Here is a 10,865-nt window from a genome sequence, read left to right on the forward strand (position 1 = left end):
CGGTAACCCCACCCAAACTGTTTGGTGAACCCTAGTGCTAGTTAGGGCATGCCCAATGCAGGGAGCACCATCAGCATCCACGTGAGAAAGTGATCAAGGATCCAACTAGGGATATGCCTCACACAGTGCAAGTCATACCTCCATATTATTTTGCATTTAAGATCTTAGATTATTTTGCAGTACCTGTCAGTCAGTCACATTTTGCATTTAAGATCTTAGATTATTTTTATTCGCATATAAGTCCAATATTTGCAGTATACCCCCCAGAAATCACAAACATATATAAACATCAACCCTTCCTCCCCTCCCCATCTCCCCAATCTATCCAACACCTCCTCTCTCTCCGGCGGTCTCTTCCCCGGCATCGCCTCTCTCTACCAGCACCTCCCCTCCCCGGCGGCGCTGCCTCTCCCCTCCCTAGCGGCGCTGCCTCTCCCCGGCCCGGCCCTCTCTCCCCACCACCGGATTGAGCGGCGGCGGTGGCCGATCGAGGAGGAGGCGGCGGATCGAGCGGCGCGGTGGTGGATCGACACGGCGATGGGTGGGACCGATGCACCATCACGCTTCTTCTCCCCCACCGACTAGCCTTGAGCTCATCGGATCCGCACGGCAGCGATGACCTTGACCTCAACTGCGATGGCAATGGTGTGGGAGCTCGAGCTGATGACGAGCTGGAGCAACAGCATGGGGCGACACCGCTACCCAACGCGCATCCTCTTCGATTCCTTCGGGCATAAGTGCGGTGCCTCTGACAAGGGTGTGTGGACCTCCTGCAGCATTCGCACACCCTTGCAAGGACGCGGCTCCTTCCGACGTGGCGCGAATATTCGCTTTGGGAGGTGTGAGACTACGCTCCATGGTGGAGCGTTGGGCGTGACCTTAGTGCGCGTGTATGTAAGCTGTATGCGTACGTATAAATGTTGAGCTTGCAGTACATGTATACTTGTTTTTTTCTTCTTTTTTATGAGGTCCTTTAATTCCATTGTCTGTATTATTTATGCTAGTATGGAGGATGATGGTGGCAGTGACATAAAGTATAAAAAAGCATAGTATAGTATACGTATGGAAACAAAAGCATGCTACCTTTGACTCCACTTGCATTGCCTGCTAACTGCCATTATTTAAGGAATACATGGTTGAATGCCTGCCTAAACATCAAGATAACCTCACATTCTCCTCTCTCTCTCTCCTACCTTGCAATTAAGGGTAGCAGCAGTACTCTCCTCACTGCTGGCTGACTGCTCCCATTTTCTCTCTCTACTCTCTCTCTCTCTCCTCTATTCCTTTTATACTTGTTGTTGGTAGCTAGGAGTATAGCAGGACAGCACAAGGAACCAATTCATGCATATATCCCTGGTGTCTCTCATGCATGTTAGTGTGAAGAAAGAAGAAGCTTGAGAGAGAAGAGAGAGAGAGTTAGAGAGAGAAAGTAGTGTGCTTGTAGAGAGAGTTAGAGAGAGAAAGTAGTGTGCTAACTCCAAGCCAGTGCTAGAGACAGAGATACAAAAAGGAGACATCATCCTTCTTCTTGGCCAAAGCAAGCAACCAAGCAACCAAGCAAAGCTTCCTCTTCTTCTCCAAGAACTCCAAGAACCTTCTCCTTCATCTTCTCCACCATGATTCCTTCCATCGCATGAGCTCCATCTCCGGCGTGTCGATCGAGATCACCGTTGCTGCTGCCGAGGTGGAGGAGGAGGTGTTTGATCGATCGGTCGATGGAGGCGAGCTCGGCGGCGACGCCACCGGACCTGTCGCTGCACATCAGCTTGCCGAGCAGCGCGGCGGTGGCGACGTCGGGGGGAGGGCGTGGCGGCGGCGGGGTGGTAGTGGGAGGAGGAGGAGGGGACCCGTGGCGGAGGCTGGATGGGTCCACGGCGTCGACGGAGTTGTCGCTGTCGCCGCCGCCGGCGCAGGCGGCGGGTGGGGGAGGTGGTGGTGGTGGTGGAGCGGACGCGCTGCCGTGGCGGCACCGACCTTCGCCGCCGTCGTCGGCGGTGGCCACCACGTCTGCCGCCGCCGCGGCGGCGCTGATGGCGCCGATGATGCTGCAGCCGCTCGACGCCGGCGGCGGCGCGTCGGCGCCGCCGCCGCCGATCCGCGGGATACCTATCTACAACGGCCCCGGCGGGTTCCCGTTCCTGCAGCCGTCGCCCGCCGCCGGCGACGTCGGCCACCACCACCACCACCACCCCAAGATGGGATTCTACAGCTCGTACCACCACCCATCCACGTGGCCTTCCACGTCGCCGTCCCCGCTCGCGGCGCCGCCGGGCGCCGCGTCGTCGCCGCTCGACCCCACGGCGGCGTTCCTCTCCTCCCCCCACCACCGGATGCTGTCCGCCGCCTCGGGGAGGCTCAACGGCATGCTCTCCGTCTCCGACACCCTCCGCAGCTACGGCGTCCCCGGCGCCGCCGCCCCCGGCGTCATCGGCGGCGCGCACCACCACCACCACCACCTCCACGGCGGCCAGCCGTTCGTCGGCGCCCTCGCGTCCCGCTTCATGCCCAAGCTCCCCGCCAAGCGCAGCATGCGCGCGCCGCGCATGCGCTGGACGAGCACCCTCCACGCCCGCTTCGTCCACGCCGTCGAGCTCCTCGGCGGCCACGAGAGTACGCCCCCGCCATCATCGTCGTCGTCGTCCTCCTCCTTCTCACCACCATCATCAACGAGCTCGATCAATCTGATGAGAATCCAATCTTGTTCTTGGCAGGGGCGACGCCCAAGTCGGTGCTGGAGCTCATGGACGTCAAGGATCTGACGCTAGCGCATGTCAAGAGCCACCTCCAGGTATCCCGCCATTGCCGACCAATTCTCACAGCTCGATCGATCGATCAAACACCACTCACCACTGCACCATCTCTCTCTTTCTCTCTCTCGATTTCGATTCCATTCAGCTTCTGTTCTTGATCATCTTGTTTGGGTGAGACAAAGATGCCAATGCAGTAACTCCTGAGTTAGTGAAGAAACTGCCATTCTTGGGAGTAGAGAGAGAGAGTGTGTGTGTGACATGTTTGGGGATGTGTGTGCAAGAGAGAAGAGAGAGAGAGGGGAAAAAAGTTGCCATCATTACACAATAATGCATTGCATCTGCATCTGTGCTACTAGCTCCTTCCTTAGCTCTAGTCATACTAGCGTATATGTGCACGGCCCAAAGCACTCTCACACACAAACACAAGAGAGAGAGAGAGAGAGAGAAGAAGAAGATGAGAGATGAGAGAGAGTAGGACATATTTTGTGTGTGTTTCTTTGCTGCTTGTCTTTTGCAATGGCTTCAACCTCCTGGTTTCATTTTGATCTCACAAAAAATGTGTGTGTGTAAATATATATATTGATCTTCTTTTTGTTGGACTTTTGTGTTTTATTACTGCAGATGTATCGCACCGTGAAGAGCACTGACAAGCCTGCAGCCTCTTCAGGTGATTTTTTTTACCATGGCAGCTACTAGTAGTAGTAATAGTAGCTAATTTAGCTAAGCTCCATTTTGCTTTTCTTTTAACTTTTCTTTTTTTTTTGGCGTTGTGCATTGCGTTTTACATTACATTGTTGCTATGGTTTTTTTGACGTGTAGGGCCGGCGGACGGCGGCTCCGGCGACGAGGAGTTCGCCGGCGGCGGGCAGGCGGCGTCGGGCGGCGGCGACAGCATGTGCCTGAGGGGTGGCGGCGGCGGCAGGGCGGCCGCGGCGGCGTTCGCGGAGCACGGCCGGTCGGCGTCGGAGGGCGCCGCCAGCTCGGTCGGCGGCGGCGGCGGCGGCGGCGACATGGACCAGTCGTCGGCCGGCAACACCAGCACCACCAGGTGGAGCAACTCCTCAAGGTACACACATGGCAGAGTTGCATTTCAAGTCTTTCAGATTAATTATATATCTACATTGTTATGCCATCTTTAATTAATTAAAAATGAAATTAATCAATCAGAATGTCATGAGATGATGATGATGATGATAATAATACTAGGATAGGAAGAGGATGATATGATGGATGGGTGTGCTATGTGTGTTTTTAAGTGTGTTTTAGCTTAGAACCAAAGGCAACACCAACAAACTTTGGCATGCATTGATGATGTATCTAAATATGAGTTAGTGACATGCAAAATTAACCTGCCAAGTACAACCTCTATTTATTAATTCCCAAAAAAACCTCATGGAGGAGAAGGGAGAGAGAGAGAGATAGTAGTAATGTGTGGTGATGCATGGCTAAAAAAGCTTAGCAAAAGAATGTTTTGGGGGCACACACACACACACCTGGAGAGGGAGTTGCCTATGTTTAGGTGGCCAATGTTGTTATGTCACACAAAAGACCAAAAAGTCACACACCCCATGGCTTGGCCTCCTCCTCCCCCCTTGACCTGTGCAGCTAGCTAGGCTTCTTCTCTTCTCTCCCTCTTGTGTTTGGTTTTTGTGGAGCTAAAAACATTTTAAAAATCTTGCAAACATTGTGTGTAAAAATAGGTTCTTGGGCTCTGCCCATTGTCCTCTAGCTTCTCTCAAATCTCTCTCTCTCTCTCTCTCTCTCTCTTTCTCAAACCTAGGGAGGGGAGGGTTGCTCAGGCAGGGCTCCATTATCATTTCTTATCAATGCATGGCTCTGATTCCAGGGGGATGGGGCTTTGACCTGACATGCCCTATTGCCTAGGAATATGTAACCAAGGACTTGCTGCATTCTTGGTTCTTTCTCCCTCTCTCACCAGTCTCTTCAATGCCCTTTTCTTCCACCTCTTGGGCAATTATTAGCATGGATGGAGCTCACCTTTTCACTCTACCCTCTAGCTGTGATTAAATCATTGACTAATCCTAATTCATAAATATAAGGGATTCAACTATGTAACTAGATGTACTAGATCCTAGTATTACTAGTGTGTTTTGATTCTGTTAGGAGTGATTAGCGTTTGTCTTAAGTACTAGTATTAAACTATAGGGGATTAGTGTAGATCATTTTTTAAAAATTAGTGAATGTGCTTGGGCAGATTTTACTCCAGCCATTGGCGTGAAAACTTTGATCTTTGGGCAGCTTGGAAGCAAGTACAGTTCAACCTGTCCTTGGCTGCATTCGCTGCTTTTTCTTTCTCAGGACTCACTGCAACTTTCTTGTCATCCCCAACACCTCCCTTTCGGTCGTGTTTGATCAGTTGCATTGCTGGTTTCTTCGCCGCTTTAATTTCTCCATCTTTCTTCTGTTCCTTATTGGCTAAGTAAAAAATCATTCTCAGCAATCAAGTTTTGAAATTCAAATTAGCTTCAGGTTTTATCTATCTAATAATTCTCTGACTAGTTCTCTTTCTTTCAAGACCTGTTCTTGTTCAGAACTCTTATGCAGTTGAGAGTTCAGTTGTTCATGGAAGTAATGGCAATGCCTGGTCTAGTCTTTGAGCAGTCTCCTCCTTTTGCTCTTGATTTTCCTTCAGTTTAGCCGTTTCAGTCAAACTTTGGGGACAAATTAAAGTCAGCTGGTCAAGTGCATACATACCACGTCATATTTTCTAGATGAATCCATTGTAGTATTAAAATACTAGTGACAAAAAAATATAACTAAATGGCATTAAATTGCAACCTTCTTCCCCAAAATAATTGGGCACAACTACCTTGCTTGCATATGCTTTATAGTACTCCTACTTATTACTTCCTTGAATCCATGAGGATTCCAGGAATTTGGTCAGGTCAAATGTCCAGGAGGAATTAGGCTATCTTTTTTTATCTTCTTCTTTTTCTTCTAGGTAGTAGGATCGTTGTGCACATATAAACAAAACAAAATAGAAATTTAAGAGGAAACCCTCCCAAAAAAAAATACGACTATCAATTATGAGTGATTTTACAGTTCTTGAGGAGGTACAATGTTACATTTTCTATTTTAAAATTCAGTAACTTTGATACTATGAGGTACAGAAATTTGCACAAAAAAAATTTGGTACCTCTCAAGTACTTAAAATATCTTATCAATTATATTTCAGCAATGTTGTCGTTGCTCGAGTTGTGCAAAAACATTTCTGATGAACAAGTGAAGATGTATGCATATTTAGAGAGGGAAAACACATGCATTTTTTAATATACATTCTCATGACAAATTTTGGTGTTCTCGTCTCATTTTAGTCTAGCTTAGATTAATGGCATCCATATATTGGTGAACTGAAACAGATTGTATATGTCCAGTCTTGAACAAACTTCATTATACAATGCATAATCAGAAAAGATACAGACATATATTGGCAGATCACATAAAGTGGTGTATCTATGATTGGGTGGTATTTTGGACATACAAAGTCTACTGGTCCCTCATTTGTTAACAGCATACATTTGTTCCTATCAAGACAAAAGCACTTTACAACAGTTTGGTAGTAAGTTGGTGTTATGTGCGTGTCTATTTAGATAGAGTGGTAGTAAAGGAAGGACACTTTTTCTTGATATACCAAAATCACACATAAAAAAGAAGTGTCATTTTCATGATCAACATGTGGGGTATGAACAAAAATGTTCTCCCCCCTCCAACCAACATTGAAGTCATCACACATAAAAAGCAAAAACATTTAACAATAATACATGCAGACACATGTGCATGCATGTGTGGATCACGCAAGGACATACTAATTCAATTAGGTATTCACAATTAATTAGTGCAGGAACTGACATGTAATTACAATTATATATGCACAACGATCCTTGTGTATTTGTGTGACCCATTGTAGTAGCATTTGATTCCTTTCTTGTGCCTTTCTCTACATTGAATTCGATCTTTGCCAACAGCGGCTTGCTGATGAGCTCCTGTGCCATTGCACTGCTGAGCTGCACCAAACAGGGACATCTTTTAAGAGCTTGTTGCCTGGAAATGATCCATGTAACCAACTGTTCAGGAAGAGCACACTGTTTGCTGCTCACTTTAGCTAAAGCAAAACTGTGTGCATTATGCAATGCATATGCATCCTTCCATCTACCCCTGTGTCCTTTGCCCCCCAAACTGTGTAACTACAGTTTACCATACACATACATATAATGCACATCTACCCAATTGTAGCATTGTTGCAAGGCCTACTTCAGAATTCAGTTAGTCCCCAATTGATCCAACTGCACACATATACATTTACATATACATATACACAAACATACCAGCTTGGAGAAAAGGTTGTAACAACTTTGCTAAATGTGAGATGTGTAATGTGTGTTCTTCCTCTTTTCAGGGACCCATGGCTGTCGTCCAATTCTTGCAACATGGACGCCCATCGCTCCGTAGGATTGTCTTCTCCTATTGAGGTATATATCCTTACATTGTTCAAAGCTTCTTTCGATTCCTAGCTAACTGCATATCCATGCAGAAATTCATTAGCTCGCATTCATTCTGAACATGATGTCTGAAACTCTGAATTTTTTTTCGTTTGTGCGTGTTTCAGAACTTGGAACCGTGCAGATCGAGCAGCTCGCAGGTGTCCAACCATGAGCTGAGTAGCCCTAGTCTCGAGTTCACTCTAGGGAGGCCTGACTGGCACGGTGCAGATCATGATTAGATGGCAATCACAGAGGCTAATGATCAAAACAAAATTTCTCCTGAGATGTGAAATATATATGTGATATACACCAACCTGGTGCTGATCATCTTTCGCCAACCCCAGCTTAGCCAGAGCCAGTTCGTCTGAAGCTTGTCATGGCGAAGAATGATCAGCAGCAATGGCTTGAAACGCAGATCATATCCACCGCGTCGTCGTCATCGTCGTCGCAATCGATCGGAGAAGAGATATATATTTCGCGTCTCGATCTCATCATCACAATTTGGGTTTTCTTGATTCCTTCTTCTTCTTTTTGCAATTAATATCATGGATGCAGCTAGAGTTTCCTTGTCTGATCTCCATATTTATTTAGTTTTGTTCGCCGTGCCGGGATCGATTTACAGTGTAGTTCAGTGGTGAGCTAGCTAGCTAGAGAGTGAGTGAGTGAGTGTCAGCTAGGCAGCTGGAGATCGAGAGTGTGAGTTTGGTGATGAGTTGGTTGTGTGTTTGTCAGTGTGTGTGAAAGTGTGTGTGCCATTAGCACATGGAAAGTTGGAAAGGAGAGAAAGGAAGAAAGAAAAGGGAATTGAGTTCAGGTGAAGCAATCTGCCAATCTATCTAGCTACCTATCTATCCATCTACTTAGCTCAGATGATGATCTCAGATTTCCATGGCCCTTTTTTGTGTGCATGCATGCCGCATATGCTTCTTTCTTTAATCCCTGCAGGTTCTTGCACTTCCTTTAGCCTCATTGATCATGTCAGATACTGCCTACCTGTTCTTTTCCAGCAACCATGGCCGGTGTGAACCGGCCTCTCTTGACCAGAAACTAGCAGATATCTGATACAAGATAAAGGTCCAAGCTTTACATGACATGAACAGCCTAGCTAGGCAAAAATTGCACAAACAACATATGAACCAACTGATATCAATCCAATCATGTACCGAATTATGTCTGAATTCGACTCACTTATCGACGATCGATCTGTGAAATCAATCCTGCAATTAATCGGTCACGAGTGCGCTTTTGATCCGGTCCAGCAGGTACCTTCTCATTGATCATTCATTCACTCATTCCTCGCCCAACGATGTAACCAAATAATTCCATGGCGTGCAGCTAGCTAGAGTGGTCCAAGAACAAAAGGGCACTGAAAGATCCCAAGTACATGTACGCCATTAACAGAAGCAAAACCATCAGCATTCATAATCGGTTGATGAGCATTTGGTCGCGGATCGATGTGATGATTGATAGCAATTAGGGTTCCGAAAACAGGTAGGTAACCGCATGGTAACTAATCTGAAGCCGGATACCAATTTGGAGCAATTATCAGCCCGAAATGTATGAATTTAAATAATTTTAAAATTAGATGTAGAATTTGTTTGTGTGATGGCAAAAAAATGAAAAAAAATCATTTTAGATAATTTTTTTCCTAGTAAAATTCAATGATTTAGTAATTCCAGTTAAACCGGTATTTGAAACTGTCCCTCCATCCAGCTTTTAAGTGTAGTTGCGGATTTTCATGTCCAACATTTGACCGTCTGTTTTATTTAAAAATTTTATGAAAAAATTAAAAAAAATAAGTCACGCATAAAGTACTATTCATGTTTTCTAATCTAATCTCTACTATTATAAAAATTGGAGATGTTTTTGCTGGTATTTTGGTACGTCATCCGTGTTTGAGTCGTTTTTTTAAGTTTGTCCGCTTTTGGAAATACATATCCGTGTGAGTTGGATTTTAAGCTTGTTTGCTTTTGAAAATATAAAAGGAGTCGTATAAGAAATCTCTTTAAGAAAAACTCGCATGGTAACTTGAGATGAAATACGAACTCCTAAATGCAGCCCATGATTTTTTTTAAAAAAAATATTCATGCGAATTCCCATAGTAAATTTTACCCTAGCTAAACCGTATAGCAATAATAAAATTAAAATAGTATTTACCCGTTGTAACGCACAGACATTTTTCTAATATAATAAAAATACTAATCATTAAAAAAAGTCAAATAAGACGGACAGTCAAACGTTGGACACGGAAATGTACAACTACACTTAAAATTGGACAGAAGGAGTAGCTAACAACTGGCCAATAACTAAGGGTGTGGGCTTTGTATGTAAATGTACTCGGGTTTCTACCCCTTTTCTACTTTCTTGCGTGTGGGCTTTATATGTACATGTAACTCTCTTGCGTGTTCGAGAAAAAAAAAACTAGGATGGGACACAGCAAGATACACACGTTTGGTGCCAACTCTGATATATGCTTTTGATGATAGGGATATATACACTGAATATTTATGGTTAGATGGATGTCTAACAAAAATGCCATTAAAAGGAATATCAATGATTGATCTTGCTAGCTATTCTTATTCAACTAATGCATACGTGGCCAATAGGGTGGGGGTATATTACACGGTATGATTACATTAGAATCTCTATGGTTTCTGTGATTAAGTTGTGATTTGGCAAAACACATTAGCATATATAGGAGAGAGGAGGCCCAAACAGCCGAACAATCACTGTGCTGCTCTTGCAGAAGTAGTAAACCTGAAGCCATTGCAAAAGCAATAAACCTTGAGAGAGTCTTCACCCACACAGAACTGCAATGCAAGAAAGAAAGAAAGCAATTCTTTCCAGGCCAATTGAAAGCTCAAAAAAGGCAGGCCCCAATTGCAACCAAGAACAGAGAAAGAAAGAGAGATGGAAAGAAAAAAAGAAGAAGAGAAGAAACAGGGCATTGCAATGCAATGCAATCATAAAGCAATGGATAGCAAAATCATTTTTTCCAGTCCCCCCATGTTTGTGTGTCCCCTCATTGAAGTCATTCTATTGTTCCCTCTTCCTTTGTCGGCCCTTTTGCCCAGTCTCTGACAAAAGAGAGAGAGAGAGAGAGTGATAAATGAATGGATGAGTGAATGAATGAAGGGGTGAAATTGAAAAGAGGCAGGAATAATAATAATAATAATAAATAAAAGGAAGCAAGCAAGCAAGCTAGCTGCAGCACAAAGGAAAAGTAAAGTGAGGGCCTGTGCATTGTGCAACACCTGTGCCCATTTTAATGCCCTGTCCTTCTTCCTCCTCCCTCTCTTCTCTCTCTCAAACCAGTAGAGTACTCAAAAGAACAGTGCAAGGTTTCTCTCTCTATAGAGCAGCAGTGGAGTAGCAATGGAGAGTGGTACTACTGCTACAGGTCACTTTCTCTCTCTAATACCTGCTTCATGCAGTGTGTGGGGGCCTGGAGGGGGATGTGGCCACCTTGAGCCCTTGAAATTGGCTTTCACTCTCATTGTATCTATGGTTGTGTTTAGTTCCCTTTAAACTTTCAAAAATCCCATCACATCAAATGTTTGGACACATGTATGGAGCATTAAATGTGGACGAAAAAAACTAATTGCACAGTTTG

General features: G+C 45.2%; 1 protein-coding gene across 1 annotated transcript; it reads left to right on the forward strand.

The window, feature by feature from the left end:
- Window positions 1-1,140: 1,140 nt before the first annotated feature.
- LOC127785401 (probable transcription factor RL9) lies at window positions 1,141-8,107 on the forward strand. The gene is made up of 6 exons (XM_052312839.1): window positions 1,141-2,610; window positions 2,712-2,788; window positions 3,372-3,417; window positions 3,570-3,816; window positions 7,168-7,240; window positions 7,378-8,107. The coding sequence occupies exons 1-6, from the start codon at window positions 1,716-1,718 to the stop codon at window positions 7,489-7,491; spliced, it is 1,452 nt and encodes a 483-aa protein (XP_052168799.1). The 5' UTR covers window positions 1,141-1,715; the 3' UTR covers window positions 7,492-8,107.
- The last annotated feature ends 2,758 nt before the right edge of the window (window positions 8,108-10,865 follow it).

Source organism: Oryza glaberrima, chromosome 9, assembly GCF_000147395.1.
Source record: "Oryza glaberrima chromosome 9, OglaRS2, whole genome shotgun sequence".
Taxonomy (NCBI): Eukaryota; Viridiplantae; Streptophyta; class Magnoliopsida; order Poales; family Poaceae; genus Oryza; species Oryza glaberrima.

Bases quoted from the DNA above. Each gene is read 5' to 3' on its own strand.
- LOC127785401 (XM_052312839.1), top strand. From the start codon at position 1,716: ATGGAGGCGAGCTCGGCGGCGACGCCACCGGACCTGTCGCTGCACATC. The intron at 2,611-2,711 runs GTACGCCCCCGC...TGTTCTTGGCAG, and splicing joins GCTCCTCGGCGGCCACGAGA to GGGCGACGCCCAAGTCGGTG. The intron at 7,241-7,377 runs GTATATATCCTT...TGCGTGTTTCAG, and splicing joins GATTGTCTTCTCCTATTGAG to AACTTGGAACCGTGCAGATC.